Source organism: Oncorhynchus mykiss, chromosome 2, assembly GCF_057628025.1.
Source record: "Oncorhynchus mykiss isolate SJ-2025 chromosome 2, ASM5762802v1, whole genome shotgun sequence".
NCBI classification, from domain to species: domain Eukaryota; kingdom Metazoa; phylum Chordata; class Actinopteri; order Salmoniformes; family Salmonidae; genus Oncorhynchus; species Oncorhynchus mykiss.
Window position 1 is genome coordinate 19731091 of NC_143023.1, and position 19459 is coordinate 19750549.

Below are 19459 nucleotides of genomic sequence, written 5' to 3' on the forward strand. Positions count from 1 at the left end.
CAGAGCAAAATTCAGCTGGTGGTCCAGTAGCTGAAACAGGTTGGATACCACAGATCTAAAGTATACACAGATGCATTCAGACTTGAATTGTGCAACAGATGGTCAGTAGATTGCATTGACCAGGGATGTTAATGTTTTGATGCCGTGTTTACAAACACAATACCTGACAGCATCAGCATGCTTCTTTTATATTTTATTGAACCTTTATTTAACGAGGCAAGTCAGTTAAGAACATATTCTTATTTACAATGACGGCCTACCCCAGCCAAACGCTAACCCGGGCTACGCTGGGCCAATTGTGTGCAGCCCTATGGGACTCCCAATCACGACCGGTTGTAATACAGCCTGGAATCTAACCAGGTTCTGTAGTGATGCCTCTAGCACTGAGATGCAGTGCCTTAGACTGCTGCGCCACTCAGGAGCCCTGTAGACAGAAACATTTAAAACACCTTGTGACAACTGCAGATGTATAAAAAAAAAGGCTTTATCAATTAGATTTGATCGATTGATTGATTTATACCCTAATGTGTTAGGACTGAATCAGTGATGAGAATCAAGTCATCTGGGATATGTGTGATGGATGCATTGTGTTTACATGGAACGACAGTGGACTGTCATGCATCACTCTGAATGGTTGGACTCTGTCCTTATGGGGTGGCATTTTCTAGATGACAGACAATATAATGGTATCATGTTGTAGTGTGTGTGTGTGTGTGTGTGTGTGTGTGTGGGTGAATTTCTTACCTCCCTCTCTCACCATCCCCGTCAGGTTTCTGCAACTACATTTTTCCTGGACCAGGGTTCCTGAAACCAAACATGTTCATTTTGTGACTTTGTTACTGTATCGCTGATATTGATTTATCAGTAGTATATTATGGGCATATCAACCAGGCTTTTGCACCACTGTAAAGTTTATATCCTGCTTTTTTCCAGAGGAAATAAGTAGACAAAGAAAATACAATTGTTGCTATTTACACTTGTATCTTTTGGTTCTACCTTTCATGTTTTATTCCCCTGATAATAACAGGTGAAAATGCGTAGGAAATCAGTTCCTAAAAGCTACTGAGCCAAACCCACAGAATAAACTCACTCTCTCACCTTCTTTCTCTCCTGTGCTCTGTCACTATGGAGATTGAGGAGGAGGGGGGGGGACCCTGTATCAACCAATCACAATTTGGTTAGTGGGGGGGGGGGGTAAACCTTCCTCTGTCCTTCCCCCTCCATATTCCCCACCCCTTCTGAATCACAGCGGCACAACATCCCATAATACTATATCTCTGTAATAGGAGCCTGCTGACCATAAAAGGGAACATGTAAATAGTCTAGTGTGCCTTCTAGTCTGTCTTCTTTCCTTGATCTGCATTGATGTGCAAGAAATGGACAGGTGAGAGAAACTCCTTAGTATGCACCTACAGTACATTGCTTTCACCTATCCTGTGTTTTCAGGTCAGTGCAGAGATTAGGAGAAGAGACCTTTTTAGACTATTGAGATGCACCTATGTATAGTAGCCCTCTGAGCCAACCCCTGGAGATGAAGGTTAGGGAGGGATTGGGGGCAAAGGAGGAGGTCTGAAGTCAGACAGGTAGACAGACAAGTGATGACAGCTGGGATAATGAAGGAACACACTGCTAGACAGGGGGGGGGGGGTTAGACACACCCACGACACACACACAAATGGCACCCACGACACACACACAAATGGCACACGCGGCACACACACATAGGCATACAGACAAAAAAGGGACTGACGGACGGACGGACAGACGGACAGGCAGGCAAACAGACAGGCAGACAGATCCTTAAAAACGTAGAACAAACACCTATCCAGTAGATATGTCTTCTGGTGCTAAATAGCCTGGGATCCTACTCCCTCTACAGGTCAAGTGCACTGACTGTGCCCTGGAAGCAAGAGGCCCTACACCAGAATGATCTCTGCCTGGGTGGGATTTAATTAGGTATGTTTCTACTGGGGTAATGGTCATTTGAAATTCACATTGTTTTTATTGTTTAGCTGTACAGTGTATGTCTTCCAGGTAGGACTGTTATTGTTCAAAAGGAGTTGCCACACCAAACCTGGAGGGAACGCAATGTCTCTCTACACCTGTCTGCCAGTGTGTCCAGCCCAGGTGTAGTGAGCCATTACTCTCTCTGTCTTTCTGACTGCACACCTCATAACATTTCCCCTCGCCATGACCCCAAGCCCCAATGTCTGCGATTGGATGTTCTGTTACCCCCCCAAAACCACACACCCCACCTTCCGTTTCATAACACCTGAATCCCATAGTATTCATAGCACCCTACACACACACACGCACACACATTCCACTCTTATCCCCCCATACCCGCACAACCCACACACTCTCCCCTAGCTTCCCCCTCTCAGGCCTCTGCCTGTCAACCTCTCTATCCCATAATACTCACAATCCCCTCCCTTTCTCTCACAGCCACCGGCACCCCACCCCACCCACACACCCACCGCCTAACAACGTATCTATCCCATAATATTCAGAGCCTCACACACTGCCCCCACCTCCACACATCTGCTGCTCACCCCCCCACCCCTCTAACACATCCATCCCATAATATTCACAGCTCCCTTCACCACCACCCATGCACAGAAACACGTTATGAGCGCAAGCACACTTTCTTATGGTAGTACATTCAGCAGTACTAATTTACTATTCAGCCCCTGTCCTTACAATGGAAATGGGTAGCTTCAGAAGAAACCTCTCTCTCCGGTGGGTGTGCCTTTACAGTAAATGGTAGCGTCTAAGTCAGATATGACTGCTTTGTTCATACTCAGGCTGAGAAAACAGCTAGCATTTCCCCTGGGGGGGAGGGGGGGAAGAGAGAGAGAGAGAGAGAGAGAGAGAGAGAGAGAGAGGGAGAGGGAGAGGGAGAGGGAGAGAGAGAGAGAGAGAGAGAGACAGAGAGAGAGAGGGAGAGAGAGAGAGAGAAAGAGAGAGAGAGAGAGAGAGAGAGAGAGAGAGAGAGAAAGGGGGAGAGAGAGAGAGGGGGAGAGGGAGAGAGAGACAAAGACAGAAACAAAGACAGATACAGAGACACAAGGAGAAAGAGTTACCACCAGAAAGGGCCAAAAAAAGGAGGGATCACATTTCCATCCCATAATAACCTAAGAGAAGGCTTTGCGATAGAGTTCATGGTTACCAAGTGTGACCATGGGGGATTGAGGTCAGCTGGCCATCCAGTAATAATCAGCACACTATGAGATAACAATACGGTACAGATATCTGGATGGAGTGGCAGCGCAGCCCTACCTGTTATACTAGCTACATCATAATGCTATAGGGCTGAATTTATATAGCACTTTTGCAATGCTCAAAGCACTGGAACTCACGCCAATATCCACCACCAATGTGTACTCATGCCCCATCAGTTGTATTTCTTTGTAAGATAAAAGTATCCAAGATATAGTTTTTTATACACAGAATTAATTCAAAGATATTGAATTTGGCCACAGTTGGCCCTTTGAGGTGCGCCGTGCATAACACCTCTGACTGCACCACCACCACCCACCTGGATGTTAGGAAACCTCTAAGAAGTTACACAAACTACTAAATAGGCACAGGTGTTGAGGTAGTCACCTGCAACGTGACTATAGGCAATCAGAGCGTAAGTGAGGCCATCTATGATGATAAAAAGAGCTCCAACGGGAGGAAAGACAAATAAATTGAGGGGATGTTATTTACGAGAGAGGGGTGAAGGGACGGAGGGATGAGCACAACGGAGGCGCTGGACGTGACAGTGGCGAGCCCATCGCCATGGCATTGCTGAGGGATACAGAGGAAGACGTCACTGAGAGAAATGGACGGACAAAAAGGAGGAATACGACATGGAGTAGAGTTTAAAGAATGGAGGGAGGAGGGAAACAGAGAGAGGGACTGTTCAAACGGAGAGAGAGAGAGAGGTTTGGGGAGGTGGGAGGAGGGAGGAGGGAAACAGAGAGAGGGACTGTTCAAACGGAAAGAGAGAGAGAGGTTTGGGGAGGTGGGAGGGGGGAGGGGGAGGGAAACAGAGAGAGGGACTGTTCAAACGGAGAGAGAGAGAGGTTTGGGGAGGTGGGAGGGGGGAGGGGGAGGGAAACAGAGAGAGGGACTGTTCAAACGGAGAGAGAGAGAGAGGTTTGGGGAGGTGGGAGGGAGGAGGGAAACAGAGAGAGGGACTGTTCAAACGGAGATAGAGAGAGGTTTGAGGAGGTGGGAGGGAGGATGGAAACAGAGAGAGGGACTGTTCAAACGGAGAGAGAGAGAGGTTTGGAGAGGTGGGAGGAGGGAGGAGGGAAACAGAGAGAGGGACTGTTCAAACGGAGAGAGAGAGAGGTTTGGAGAGGTGGGAGGAGGGAGGAGGGAAACAGAGAGAGGGACTGTTCAAACGTAGAGAGAGAGAGGTTTGAGGAGGTGGGAGGGGGGAGGTGGAGCCAACCCAGAATTAGGTTATTTATTTGTTTGTTTGGAGAGGGCCTCGTGTCATTGGGTTCAGGTAGACTATGGTATTCCATGCCATCATTATAGGTCGTAGGGCAGGGGTCAGGTGGGCAACAAGGGCCTCATACACCTCTTTCAATGAGTTAACCAAACACTGTTCAGCACTATTAGATTAATTAGATAGGTGTATAAGTGATGGGCATAGGCTACCAATCCCATCCTTGGACAGCCAAAGTGTGCAGGTTGTTGTTACTACCTAGCACTAAAACACCTAAATCAACTACTGGAGATCTAACACAAGTAATAAATGAGTTAACTCAGGTGTTCCAGCACTGGGCCGGAATACACCCCAGCAGCAGGGGTATCCCTACGCACGCACGCACGCACGCACACACAGAGTGCTGTACAGGACCATAAGGGAGCACCAACCCCTCTCCCTGAACTCTAATATCAGAGTTTCCCTCTACTCTACATCCCTGAATGTTCCTTTCTGCCCCCTTTCCATTTACCCTTAACCTCAGTTTAACACCCCAGTAGTTTCTCTTCATCCCTCACTTCATCCCTCCCTCCCCTCCACTTTCGTGATTTATTTGCCTCAGTTCCAATATTTGTCGCCAGTGTGCTTTCTTCCCCTTGTCTAAATGTCACCCCTTCTTCTAAGACAATATAGAGAGGCAGAGAAAGACCGAAGGAGAGGGCAAGTACGGGGGAGATAGAAGAGGGGTGTGGGGAACTCGTAAAAAGAGCAACAAAGTTTGGGAAGATTAAACATTAGGTAAGACACTTTCTCACATACATATATACACAAAAAAACAGTGTCGCAATTCCTGGACGAGGGGTGGGTGTAGTCATCTCTATATCAAACCAAATGTTATTTGTCACATGCGCCGAATACAACAGGTGTATTACAGTGAAATGCTTACTTACAAGCCCTTAACCAATGCAGTTTTAAGAAAATACCCCCCAAAAAGTAAGAGATAAGAATAACAAATAATTAAAGAGCAGCAGTTAATAACAATAGTGGGGCTATATACAGGGGATACAGAGTCAATGTGTCAATGTGCGGGGGCACCGGTGTCGAGGTAACTTAGGTAATTATGTACATGTAGGTAGAGTTATTAAAATGGCTATGCATAGATAATAACAGAGAGTAGCAGCAAAGTAAGGGGGGGGGAGCAATGCAAATAGTCTGGGTAGCCATTTGATTAGCTGTTCAGGGGTCTTATGGCTTGGGGGTAGAAGCTGTTTAGAAGCCTCTTGGACCTAGACACGGCGCTCCGGTACCGCTTGCCATCCAGTAGCCGAGAGAACAGTCTATGACTACAGTGGCTGGAGTCTTTGACAATTTTTTGGGCCTTCCTTTGACACCGCCTGGTATAGGTGTCCTGGATGGCAGGAATCTTGGCCACGGTGATGTACTGGACCATACGCACTACCCTCTGTAGTACCTTGCGGGTCGGTGGCTGAGCAGTTGCCATACCAGGCAGTCACGCAACCCAGATCAGGATGCGCTCAATGGTGCAGCTGTAAAATCTTTTTAGTCTCCTGAGGGGGAATAGGTTTTGTCGTGCCCTCTTCACGACTGTCTTTGTTTGCTTGGACAACGCTAGTTTGTTGGTGATGTGGACGCCAAGGAACTTGAAGCTCTCAACCTGCTCCACTACAGCCCCGTTGATGAGAATGGGGGCGTGCTCGGACCTCCTTGTCCTGTAGTCCACAATCATCTCTTTTGTCTTGATCACGTTGAGGGAGAGGTTGTTGTCCTTGCAGCACACGATCAGGTCTCTGACCTCCTCCATATAGGCTGTCTCATCGTTGTCTGTGATCAGGCCTACCATTGTTGTGTCAAACTTAATGATGATGTTGGAGTCGTGCCTGGCCGTGCATTCATGAGTGAACAGGGAGTTCAGGAGGGGACTGAACACGCACCCCTGAGGAAACCCCCGTGTAGAGGATCATCGTGGCGGATGTGTTAATTCCTACGATTACCACCTGGGGACAGCCCGTCAGGAAGTCCAGTTGCAGAGGGAGGTGTTTAGTCCCAGGGTCCTTCATCTTCTGCTGGGTATTTCATACAGGCCACTGTAACCACTGCACGCTTCAGTCAAACACACAATGTAGCATCATTGAGAACCTGTAGCTAGGGCCACTGAATGAACAGAGACATATCCTGACAGGTGCTTTTAAAGTTCTGGGAAACTGGTGGGTACACACGGACAAACACATGCACAAACGTACGTGCACGCGCACACACACGGTCCGGGTCACATATTATGTCTTGTGCTTAACATGCACAGCGGAGCCCATGCCATTCATCTGTGTCAATGTTAATATACTGTAGTGTAACCATTACACAGTGTCCCCTCCCTACATCTCTTCTCTCTCTCTCTCCCTCCCTGCCTCCCTCACTCTCTCCCTCCCTGCCTCCCTCACTCTCTCCCTCCCTGCCTCCCTCACTCTCTCCCTCCTTTATAACCCATCACTGCCATCTCACCATTCTCACTCTTTCTTTCGGTCTTTTACGGGACTGGACACACATTCGTTTTCTTAAGAGGGGAAGCAACCAAGGGACAAACAGCAGAGAGGAAAAATGCTTTTTTACATATTTACCTATCGAAATCTTAGGGGCTCTTTTGGATGTTGAGTTTCCCTCACTTTTGTTCTTTGTGTTACATTTTCTAGAGAGAGAGAGAGAGATAGAGGGGAATCAGACAAACAAAAAGTGTCATCATTTTGATCACTATCTGCCAAATTATTCTAAAAAGTCATTTTATTTGGTCAAGAACCATACTATTTGGATATGACCTTTTTTATTTTTTTATTTAGTTGTTTTTAGACGTGTACCTGGGTAACTTTACATGACAATACCTTCCTATAGGCATGTTTCTGCTATCACAGAGGTGGAAATTGTTCATCTATAACATTGATACCGTTCACTGAGAAATTGGATTTGATTTTCAATCTGGTCAGACACATTTCCAAAGAGAAAAACTACTGGACAGTGCTGGACATGAACTGGTAAGAACCCACGTTTATTACTAAGCTGTACTCATCCAGAGAACTTGTTATGTATTATATATAGCATTTTTCAAATAAAATGAAATAGCACCCTCATCTACAGTCTTGATCACAGACCTGATGGTTGTGAATAAGTTGTAAGAGGGAGAGATGAGCTTCTCCGACAGAACACATTACTTAACTAACCAGGTCGACCTTCTCCTATCTGCAGATATGAGGGGATCATCCCCAAGCTCGGAACCAGAAAGATAGAACTAACTGACACACTGACGGACAACGAGGCATAACTGTGGAAACGGGCAGACTGCCGCCCAAGGACACTCACTGACCCGCGGAGACGGACAGACAGACAGTCTGATGCCAACTGTCTCCGCTGTCAATCTCACGGCACAACTCCTCCTGCTGTTGCTATGGGCAACCCACCCGACCATGGCAACCAACTGGCTGTAAGTCTGGCGTTCTGGGAGGGAGAGAAAGAGAGAGTTTGTTTGTCATGCTATAACTTTTAAAAGATGGTGACGTGCCTCTAAATCTCTTTCTGTCGCTCCCCTTTCTCTCTTTGTCTCTCCCTTGCTGACCTTTTCTCTCTTGTCCTCTCTCTCCCTCCCTTCACTGTGTCTTCTCTGTCCCTTTGGTCTGCTGGTCTTTCTCTTGTCCTCTCTCTCCCTCCCTTCACTGTGTCTTCTCTGTCCCTTTGGTCTACTGGTCTTTCTCTTGTCCTCTCTGCCCTGCATCTTCCCCTCTCCCTCAGCTCCCTGGCGAGGATGCCGCGCTCGCGGCCCGTGTCGGGTGCTGCCCCCTGTGGGCGGCTGAGGGGACTGTCCGTGGGGCAGGTGGGGGTGTGCAGGGCGCGGGGAGAGGTCATGGAGTCTGTGCGCAAGGCAGCCGAGATGGTCATAGAGGAGGTATGAGCCTGGGGCAGAACTGTCATCGGTTGTGTTACAAAAGTAGTAAAGTCCATGGGGAAGAGTTTTTTAAGATCAGCCATTTGTATTTATTATTATAATTATGGATCATCTTCTTCCACTTTATCCAGCATCATTAACATCTCCCTCATCTGTACTCAGTAAAGTATTAAACAGTTGCACCAGTTTGAGCAAAGTTCACTCTCCTCAGCACCTATGTAAAATGTCTATCTGCCTGTCTATTTGAACCCTGAACCCTTGGTCCCATTGGCTTGGCTGTTGGTCGGGTCAGTGCCAGCACCAGTTTCGTAATCGCCGTTGGAACTGCTCCACCACCCCACGTGGAGTCAACGTGTTCGGTAGAGTCATGAGCCAAGGTGAGGACAGCAGGGCCTCTCTAGTTACCACTGGAAATCTGTGGTTGTACCACAGTCATTAACATGCTGGTAACAGAGAAGCCGTTCATTCCACATGGCTGAAATCAGAAGGACTAAGGACAGGTGTTGACATGATAAATTAGTCCATTGCTGTCTTGAACTCTTCTATAAACCAGGCACCCGTGAGGCAGCCTTTGTGCACGCCCTGTCCTCGGCGGCGGTGGCAGTTGCAGTGACGCGAGGCTGCAGCCGGGGGGAGCTAGAGCGGTGTGGCTGCGACAGGAAGGTCAGAGGGGTCAGTCCCGAGGGTGAGTCTGCGGTGTGGACCTCTGATCCTCTGTCTACGCTTGTGTCTAGACATCGGTCTATAGGTCTGTCTCTCTTGCTGTCTGTCAGTTAAACTTTGTCTCTATTGTCTTGAAATACATAGCTGGAAAATGTGCAGATGCTATCAACATCTTTCTGTCTGTCCTGCAGGTTTCCAGTGGTCTGGGTGCAGTGATAACCTGTCATATGGTGTGGCCTTCTCCCAGACCTTCGTGGATGAGACGGAGCGTGCCAAGGGGATGTCGGCAGGGCGACCCCTCATGAATGTCCATAACAACGAGGCTGGACGGAAGGTTGGTGGCGGTGGGGCACTCTGATGACATCATCAATCTTCACTTCTATTATCTTTTTTCCTCATTTCCTTTGACTTCCTGATTGTTCTTTTACATTCCTCCATCCCCAGGCTATTCTCCATAACATGCAGGTGGAGTGTAAATGTCATGGTGTCTCGGGATCCTGTGAGCTGAGGACCTGCTGGAAAGTCATGCCCCCATTTCGGCGCGTCGGCGCAGTGCTGAAGGAACGCTTTGATGGAGCCACAGAGGTACAACCATATATTTGGGATATCATCTTCATTATTCATTTAATAGGTGACAAACCATTGGAAATTAGTGTTTTTTACTGCTTCCAGTCTTTTCAAAATCTCTAACATTCAACAAATACCCCCACTCACCCAGGTGCGTCTGTCCCGTATCGGCTCCAGGACAGCCCTGCTGCCCCGGGACCCCCAGGTCAAACCTCCCGCCGCCAGGGACCTGGTGTACCTCGCTGTCTCTCCAGACTTCTGCCGTCTCGACCCCGACAATGGGATCCCCGGGACAGCCGGCCGACGCTGTAACGGTGAGATTCAGTCACATCAGCAGCACTGGGATAAAGCTGTTTTGTATGTTCACATCCTTATTTCCTTTTCTCTACCTCGTCTACATCCTCCCCTCCCAGGCACCTCCCGGCTGGCCCCAGATGGCTGTGAGTTGGTGTGTTGTGGGCCAGGGTACCGGGCGGGCCGGGCTGAGATGGTGCAGCGCTGCTCCTGTAAGTTCTCCTGGTGCTGCTCGGTCCGCTGCCAGCAGTGCAAGAACACAGTGATGATCCACACCTGCCGAGAGTGAACCCAGTCTATGCAGAACCCAGTGCACTGAGAAGACACGCAAGAACCTTACACCTGTCCAGACACTCTAGAACACTACCCAGACACAACACTGTCCAGACACTCTAGAACACAACAGTACCCAGACACTCTAGAACACAACACTACCCAGACATTCTGGAACACTGCAATGACCAGACCAGTGGAGGCTGCTGAGGGGAGGACGGTTCATAATAATGGCTGGACCAAAGTAAATGGAATGGCATGTGTTTGATGTATTTTATACTAGTCCACTAATTCCGCTCCAGCCATTATCACGAGCCTGCCCTCCCCAATTCAGGTGCCACCAACCTCCTGTGGACCAGACACTCTAGAATCAGGGTTCCCAACCTAGGAGGCGCCAATGTTTCTTTGGGGGGGACAGGACCTCCCTTGACATAAGGGGTATTTTTTTATTTTATTGTTTACACCTAAAACAACACATAAATATGTGATGCTTTAGGCTAGAAACAAGGGGTAAAATTCCCAAGGAAGATGCGACTCTGGGAATATCTTTGGTTTGTCTCTATGACATTCAGAATCTGAGTTATGACCTAAAGTCAAGGAGTCAAAGAAATTGGACTTTGCTTGGGAAGTAATCTTATACAATGTGTGACTCTGTCACTATCAATTGATCTATTCACTTTCTGTAAATGAGAATAGCTATAATTAAATTGAGGTTCATATACATTTAAAAAAAAACATATTTGGTAGCGGAATAACATTTTGGGAAATCGGGTCAAGACTTTATTTTCCTTATCCATTATTATTACGGGGTGGCAGCGTAGCCTAGTTAGAGCATTGGACTAGTAACCGAAAGGTTCCAAGTTCAAACCCCCGAGCTGACAAGGTACAAATCTGTCGTTCTGCCCCTGAACAAGGCAGAACTTTGTTCCTAGGCTGTCATTGAAAAAAATAATTTGTTCTTAACTGACTTTCCTAGTTCAATTTCTAAAAATTATATAACACTGATGACATGTTCTACAAAGTTGACCTGACTCTGGCCGTGTGGATAGTATAAGCCAGTGCATTATGAGAGTGAGGACCTACGCATGACAGAAACCTCTGCAAGGGAAGGGTGGAATGACCTCGCCCATTACCTCTAATGCCAGAAAGTAGAGAGATACTAACAAGCATGGAGAAAGGAAACTCCCTGCATAGAGCAATATTAACACTACCACTGAACATATTACACTCATGATGTGCTCTTTCAACCTAAAAGGATGATGCAGCATTGCAAGTCAGTGTCCTACACTGTGTAGGTGATTGTCTAGATCATAATGGCACACAGCCTACAGCGAGCACACACAATTAACTTAAACTGACAAAGCATTTAAAGCCGAAATTAACCACTAACAGGGAAATTATTACAGCCCTTTTCTTAAATCAGTTTGATTTCAGTGTAGTAGGTAGTTGCAGTCTTCATATATTTACTGTATTTATGAGTCTTTTGATTTCAGTGTAGTAGGTAGTTGCAGTCTTCATATATTTACTGTATTTATGAGTCTTTTGATTTCAGTGTAGTAGGTAGTTGCAGTCTTCATATATTTACTCTATTTATGAGTCTTTTGATTTCAGTGTAGTAGGTAGTTGCAGTCTTTATATATTTACTCTATTTATGAGTCTTTTGACACTATTCTTTTATTTATTTGTGCATCAATCATCCTGTGGCCCCTCCTCCTACCCCTCAGATTCTACCAGTGAGAATACCTGTCCTCTCCCCCCAGTCCGTCTGCATCCATGTTGCTTTAGTCCAACACTAATAAAACAATTGTGATGCATGTTGCTCGTGTTCTGCAGTCGACTTGGTTAAATAAACTTGTTTTGACTACAGTTTCTTCTATGATGTGTGCTGTATAGCATCACGTGAAACATTAAGAATTACACACTAACTCAATGACCAACTGTGTCAGTTCAACTATTTTATTACAAACATTCTGCAATTACAAACATCCAGAAGTTGACTAGGAAACGGTTATAATCTCACCATCATTGTTTTTATCAAGATTAAGTTCAGCTATTCAAAATATTACAGTTGAATTTGTTATACTATCAACCAATCACAATCACGTTGGTAGTCAAGCAAAAAACTTTTTTTATTACGCAACAAAAAAATATAATGTACGCTAAGAATTTCCCCAAAGAAAATCATAAAATGAATACATCATACATGACACAAAGAGATAAAAAATAATATCAATTCAGTTTTCTGTGTCGCCTGCAGAGTACAGTCAAATCTGAGGCGAAAATGCACTTGGTGTGTCCCAAAAGGAAACGTGACCATTCTAGCATGCTAGCCTGGTCGGGAGTGGAAATAACTCTTGTGTTCTCTCCCTCCCTCCTCAAAGTAGCAACAAAAGAAAACAATGTCAATTAAGTGTTTCCCCAAGGTATTTATTTCATTTCAGCTAGGCACAAAGGCAACATGACAGGCAGGTAGGAGAGCCCGCCCCACCGAAGTAATGTTAGGGTAAACACTGCAGATTTCTAAAGTGTATCTGGAGAAGGAGACTAGATGAAAGCTCTGTTGATTCCTTCCCCTCTTGTATTCTTTACTTGAAAGACCAAATCGCTCTCCTCTCCATTTTTCAATACATATTAAGAAGGCACAGTGCATGAATGTATTGGAGTCTCGATGCCATTTCATCTCCTTCCTTTTCACTCTTTCTGTCCTTTTTCAAGCTGTTGATCTGCTTCTCTTAATTGTAACCAACTCGCCCATTCTTAACCCTGCCCCTCTACCGCTCCTTCTCTCCTCCTCCCTTTATAACAGGACACAGCGTTTCTTGGATTTAGTCTCAGGAGGTTCCAAAGCTGCCAGGATGGCCTCGTCAAACACGTTCTTCAGCCCCCTCTGAGAGAGAGAGGAAAGAGGGAGAGTTTACATAGACTTTTCATGGTTTATAAATGTATTCTAACCTATTTTGTGAAGTACAGCACTGTTTCAGCCATCATGGGTCCTTATCAGCCCTTTTCCCCTCTAACCATGTAACATTATCCTTGGCCCCTTACCTGCGTGAGGGCGGAGCACTCCACATATTTGACGGCCCGGAGGTCCCGGGCCAGCTTGTCTCCGCTCTCAGGGGACAGGGGCCGCTGTTTGTTCTTGGCCAGCTTCTCCACAGTGTTGCTGTCATCCCTCAGATCCACCTGGGTGCCCACCAACAGGAAGGGTGTACGAGGACAGTGATGGGAGATCTCTGGAACCCACTACAGGGGTCAAAGGATACACAGAGGTCAGAGTGTGTACAGAATCAGTTCATATGCTCAATTCAAAATCATTTTTACATGTTAGTCATTCAGCAGACGCTCTTATCCAGAGAGACTTACAGTTAGTGCATTCATCTTAAGATAGCAAGGTGAGACAACTACATACCCCAGTTGTAGGAAGTACATTTTTCAGCAAAGTGAGTGCTAGTACTGCATGGTCTTTTTTTCCCCCTGAGCTAGCCCCTAGCCATTCTGTTTGCAGATATCAACAGAGATCGATGTAAGCCAGGAATGGGCAACTGGAGGGCCGCGGATCAATTTCTCAAAATGTGTTTAAAAAAACAAAACAATTTGGAACTCATTCGGGGTCTCAACTTACTGTTGAGAGTTACAATAGTATAATACAATTTGCCATTTTTAAATGTGGTTGTGAATCAGGAGTTTCTTGTGTTATGTTAGTCACTGACAGTCACTTAATTAGCCATGTCAGCTAAGATTTTTTAGATTGGTAAGTTAGTCTAGCCATCTAAACCTGTAGTAATCATGGTCAACCAGGAGGCCCCCATTAATTTTTGCAAACATTTCCCTCTACACTACGGCAGTGTGTAGAATTTAAGAACCTTTGCTGTAAAACTACACATTTCTCTACACCCTATGGCTGTAGAATTGCAGGAACTTAACTAAAACTTCAATGTTTTGCAGTCGCCACTGCGGCCCCATCAAAGTTGCCCATTCCTGATGTAAGCAATATGAGGATGACTTCACATAGCCTTCCAATGGGCTTTGGGAGATCTTCTGCCATAACAGAAGGTGAAGTGGCTAAGGAAAGGGTTCAGATCCATCATCTAAAAGTTTCTCTATGGGTAATAATACAAGGTAAAAAGTTGAGGTGTGGCGACTCAGAGACCAACACCGACCTTCTCTCGGACATTCTCAAAGGATGAGGGTGAGACGCAGGAGAAACAGACGAGGAAGACATCCGTCTGCGGGTAGCTGAGAGGTCGCAGCCTATCGTAATCCTCCTGACCTGAGACGACCAATCAGAGGAAGAGAACGCTGTGACAATGAAACTAATGTGATATTGAACGATTCAACTGGTTGAGTTGCATTTACAAGACATCATATGTTCTCAAGAATGAACAAAAGCAGACTAGGATTGAGTTGTAGCACACAGACTGCTTAAAAGGATATACAAAAAAAATAATAAATTGACAGAGACAGATTACCCGCAGTGTCGAAAAGCCCAAGTGTGTAGGGTTCCCCTCCGATCATCACCGTCACTGCATAATTATCAAACACCTGCACACGAGACACACAAAATAATGAGTAAAAGTTCAAGGGATGTTACCCATCTAAAATTATTTGATGAAGCAAATGTAAATCAATAAGCTAAATGTAAAAAAAAATATTAAAAAAAAAAAAAGTTCATAAAAAGGTTCAAATGACCCCAACTGGCAGGCTGGTTATGGTGTTAAAGCCCATTCTACCCTCTGGACATCACCCCACGGACCTCCACAGTGTTTAGGGTGTGACTTGTCTGCCCCTACTTACACCCTCCCCTGCCCACCTCTTACCGTAGGCACGTATTCTGAGGGGAACTTGTTGGTTGTGTAGGAGATAAGTAGACAGGTCTTTCCTACAGCTCCGTCCCCCACCACTACACACTTTATTGTCTGCATCTACTCATAGAGAGAGAAAGAAAGACATAACAAAGTAGAGTTTCTATCTCATGAAGGACATATTTGAGACCTTGCTTGTGACTCCACAAACTAAAAACAACATAACAACAGCACCCCGATTAGCAATAATACTGTCTGCCTGGCCTGCAGCCTATTGATGTACAGACAGGTGATGTTCATGGTGTGTTAGGCTAATGCTCAAAACAAGGGCATCTATTGATCATCAAACCACAAACGACGCTTGACCGCATTGGAAACATGTTGATTGTTACAAATGGATCCTTTATGAGGGGGAAGAACTTCTACTAGTCAACAGAGGGAGGTAGAGACAGACAGGTAAACAGACAGGGGTCCAGACAAATCAAAATATGCCTGGACTACCCCAAAAAACGTGTCTCTGTGACAACTTGGTGTTATGTAACAAAAAGTTATTTCCAGTTACAGCTAGACAACGTTAACTTCCGCATACTTGCATAGCAAAGACATGACAGGGAATGGGAAGCGACATGATGTACTGTCATGACTACTGATTTAAGATTCTAATTTCAAATCGTTACTTCTGCTTAATAATTAGATTAACACATTAGTAAAAGCAACTCTATACCTATCTGCTTTTAGCAACGCTAGTATTCCACACTTGTGACGCTAGGAATTATCTTGCAAAAAAAAAAAGCGATATTCCACCGGAAGCCAGAGGTTAAATAACGTTATATTTAAATTTACTCTGCCGATTGTCCTTAGGGTTAGTCCTTATGCAGGGGGAAATTGAGAAAAAACATCCACTAGAACATAAATTAAAACATACTTTCCAAACGTGTGTCAATTGTAGGCCCACTTTCTCTCCGCTTACTTCATGTCAAAATAAGAGTCATGCACGTGTGCCATACATGCACAAAAAAGCAAGATCTTGTTGGGGATTTTTATTTTGACATGTAAGCAGAGAGGAACTGGCCTCGCTGAAGAACTACATGGGTCTACAACAGACCCACGTTTGGAAATGCTGGTTAATTATACGTTACAATATATGTTTTTTTTCTTATCTTAATTCAACCCTGCATAAGGACCATGCCTACAGACAATCGATAGAGTAAATTGTAATTAACTGTATAACTTCTGGCGAACTAGGCGGGGTTTTTTACAAGCTAATTCCCAGCAACGCTAGTGTGTAAATGCTAGCGTTGCTAAAAGCAGCTAGTCTATACCTAAACATGTGAAAAGGAAATGGCATCTCTTATGAATAAACAATCGACTCTACCGTTATGGTTTAACTAACTTCGGCAGACAGCAGGTGAACTGGACAGCAGGGCACCGGACATAGACTGGATGACTAATTCTGATCTTTAGACCAATCAGATCAGCAATGAAAAAAATTCAATCTGATGTGATTGGTCAAATGACCAATTAGTGGAGGAAAAAGTGGACCTGCTTGTCTAAATGCACCCATAATTCCCAGAAAAGAAAATGCAAGGACCGCAAGCATGCCATTGCATAGCTACAGATTGTTACACCAAATAATGTGATTTAACCATAGACGTTGGGGATCCATTACTGGGAGTTAGTTACAGGTTAGGTACTGTTTGGCGTAGCACAGAGAATTTTCGACCAACCTTAATTTGGCAACACTAAGATGGCGCCGTACACATTCATAACTGAGCATTTTCTCAATTCAAACGCACTACCTGCAACTGGACACAGACATTTTAGAATATACATGTTTGACCGAATTGACAACGAAGTTTGTAAAGATTATATCACTAAGGTTGGTCAAATTATCTGTGCTAACGCTACACCATAAAGTAACCTGTAACTCCCAGTAATGGATACCAACAATATTTTGTTTCACGCATTATCATCTGGTGTAACAATCTGTAGCTAGCCTTTAAAGCCTCAGTCAGTCTAAAAATGAATGAAAGTTAAACCTTACAATTTGTTCTACACTGTATGAAGTGTCAGGCAAAATTGAACAATACTTTCATACCAAACGTTAGCTACCGGCTACTCGGGAGACATTAACGCATATATCTAGCCAGATAATTTGGGGTAAAGTTAGATTGTCATAAAACATTTCCGACAGTTGGTTATTTTGTACAGTCCGCATATCATGAAAGTTTTCAAAGTTATGACAATGTGGATTGGCTGGCAGGCATTGCCCCTCGGTTAGCCTGTGATTACTAATTTCCTAAAAAGTCGCTTATGGCCGTTAACAATTCAACGTTTCTTACGTGAGTAGGTACCTAAATATAACGATGGCTTAATCTATACTACAACTGTCTTCACATTTATTCAACTAAAACAAATTCATTATGCCCGTTTTCAGAAAAGTACTCACCGTTTTCTCCGGCAATTAGGCGTTGGTTACATCCGGGTTCGACTAGACCCCTTCTGCGCAGCTGCGAGTGAGGATTTTTTTTCTTCGTTTTTCCCCCCCGTCCTTGTGACAGTACTGCCACCTACCGACAATAAATACAATGAAATCAAATTGTATGGTCGCATACACATATTTAGTAGATGTTATTGCGGGTGTAGAGAAATGCTTGTGTTCCTAGCTCCAACAGTGCAGTAGTATCCAGCAATTCACAACAATACACACAATCTACAAGTAAAATAATGCAATTATATAAATATTAGGACGAGCAATGTCAGTGACATCGACTAGAATACAGTACAATACAATATATACATATGAAATGAGTAGAACAATATTCTAAATATGAATAAAGTGTAATGTGTTCCGTTATTACAGTGACCAGGGATTCCATGTCTCTAAGGTGCAGGATTGAGTGACCGGGCGGTAGCTGGCATCTAGCCAGTAGTATGTATGACAGTGACTTGTAAACAAAATATCAACAACAAATAAATCAACTTCATAAACGTGACTTAATCCAATGAGTGGAATGGACTGGAGTGAAAACTGAACCCCACGAGGATAGCAGTACTGTGGAAATGCACACCATCTAAAATCCTCAAAAAAAGTACTACAGCTGCACCATTGAGAGCATCTCGACTGGCTGCATCACTGCTTGGTATGGCAACAGCACCACCCTCAATCGCATGGCGGTTCAGTACATCACTGCGGCCAAGCTCCTTGCTATACAGGACCTCTATAACAGCCCGTGTGAAAGGAAGGGTCATGAAATTGTTAGACTTGAGCCACCTAAGCTATAGACCTTTCTCTCTGCTTCCGCACGGTAAGCGGTACCAGTGCATCATGTCTGACACCAACAGGCTCCTAAACAGCTTCCATCTAAATACAGTTGAAGTCGGAAGTTTACATCCACTTAGGTTGTAGTCATTAAAACTAGTTTACATACACTTAGGTTGTAGTCATTAAAACTCGCTTTTCAACCACTCCACAAATTTCTTGTTAACAAACTATAGTTTTGGCAAGTCGGTTAGGACATCTACTTTGTGCATGACACAAGTACTTTTTACCACATTTGTTTACAGATGGATTATTTCACTTATAATTCACTTTATCACAATTCCAGTGGGTCAGAAGTTTACATACATTAAGTTGACTGTGCCTGTAAACAGCTTGGAAAATTCCAGAAAATTATGTCATGGCTTTAGAAGATTCTGAAAGGCTAATTGACATCATTTGAGTAAATTGGAGGTGTACCTGTGGATGTATTTCAAGGCCTACCTTCAAACTCAGTGCCTCTTCTGCTTGACATCATGGGAAAATCAAAAGAAATCAGCCAAGACCTCAGAAAAAAAATTGTAGACCTCCACAAGTCTGGTTCATCCCTGGGAGCAATTTCCAAACGCCTGAAGGTACCACGTTCATCTGTACAAACAATAGTACGCAAGTATAAACACCATGGGACCACGCAGCCGTCATACCGCTCAGGAAGGAGACCCGTTCTGTCTCTTAGAGATGAACGTACTTTGGTGCAAAAAGTGCAAATCAATCCCAGAACAACAGCAAAGGACCTTGTGAAGATGCTGGAGGAAACATGTACAAAATTATCTATTTCCACAGTAAAACTAGTCCTATATCGACATAACCTGAAAGGCCGCTAAGCAAGGAAGAAGCCACTGCTCTAAAACCGCCATAAAAAAGACAGACTACGGTTTGCAACTGCACATGTGGACAAAGATCGTACTTTTTGGAGAAATGTCCTCTGGTCTGATGAAACAAAAATAGAACTGTTCGGCCATAATGACCATTGTTATGTTTGGAGGAAAAGGGGGATGCTTGCAAGCCGAAGAACACCATCCTAACCGTGAAGCATGGGGGTGGCAGCATCATGTTGTGGGGGTGCTTTGCTGTAGGAGGGACTGATGCACTTCCCAAAATAGTTGACATCATGAGGAAGGAAATGTATGTGGATATATTGAAGCAACATCTCAAATCAAATGAATTTATAA

General features: G+C 44.7%; 2 protein-coding genes across 4 annotated transcripts; one reads left to right on the plus strand and one right to left on the minus strand.

Annotated features, from left to right (window-relative positions):
* Positions 1-1335: 1335 nt before the first annotated feature.
* Positions 1336-12032, plus strand: wnt4b (wingless-type MMTV integration site family member 4b). Of its 2 annotated transcripts, NM_001281340.1 has the most exon segments (12): positions 1336-1384; positions 1880-1956; positions 2035-2127; positions 7325-7464; positions 7676-7910; positions 8216-8369; positions 8662-8746; positions 8923-9054; positions 9224-9366; positions 9498-9617; positions 9751-9913; positions 10013-10901. In NM_001281340.1, coding segments are annotated over 8 exon segments (1056 nt in total). In that variant the 5' UTR covers positions 1336-1384; positions 1880-1956; positions 2035-2127; positions 7325-7464; positions 7676-7821; the 3' UTR covers positions 10183-10901.
* A 74-nt stretch (positions 12033-12106) lies between these two features.
* LOC110537423 (cell division control protein 42 homolog) lies at positions 12107-17538 on the minus strand. 2 transcript variants are annotated; one of them, XM_021623455.3, is made up of 6 exons: positions 17418-17538; positions 14984-15088; positions 14636-14708; positions 14327-14436; positions 13212-13409; positions 12107-13053 (listed from the first exon to the last, which is right to left on the minus strand). In XM_021623455.3, the coding sequence occupies exons 2-6, from the start codon at positions 15086-15088 to the stop codon at positions 12964-12966; spliced, it is 576 nt and encodes a 191-aa protein (XP_021479130.1). In that variant the 5' UTR covers positions 17418-17538; the 3' UTR covers positions 12107-12963. The 2 variants fall into 2 exon arrangements, with proteins under 2 accessions (XP_021479130.1, XP_090048072.1); XM_090191946.1 differs by having other exon boundaries at positions 16344-17418.
* Between the last annotated feature and the right edge of the window lie 1921 nt (positions 17539-19459).

Coding starts and splice junctions, on each gene's coding strand:
- wnt4b (XM_090185815.1), top strand. CDS start 7,822: ATGCCAACTGTCTCCGCTGTCAATCTCACGGCACAACTCCTCCTGCTG. Junction 8,370..8,661: donor CCGAGATGGTCATAGAGGAG/GTATGAGCCTGG, acceptor TGGTCGGGTCAG/TGCCAGCACCAGTTTCGTAA. Junction 9,367..9,476: donor ACAACGAGGCTGGACGGAAG/GTTGGTGGCGGT, acceptor CTCCATCCCCAG/GCTATTCTCCATAACATGCA.
- LOC110537423 (XM_021623455.3), bottom strand. CDS start 15,088: ATGCAGACAATAAAGTGTGTAGTGGTGGGGGACGGAGCTGTAGGAAAG. Junction 14,709..14,983: donor CCTCAGAATACGTGCCTACG/GTAAGAGGTGGG, acceptor TCTCGTGTGCAG/GTGTTTGATAATTATGCAGT. Junction 13,054..13,211: donor AGTGCTCCGCCCTCACGCAG/GTAAGGGGCCAA, acceptor TCTCTCTCTCAG/AGGGGGCTGAAGAACGTGTT.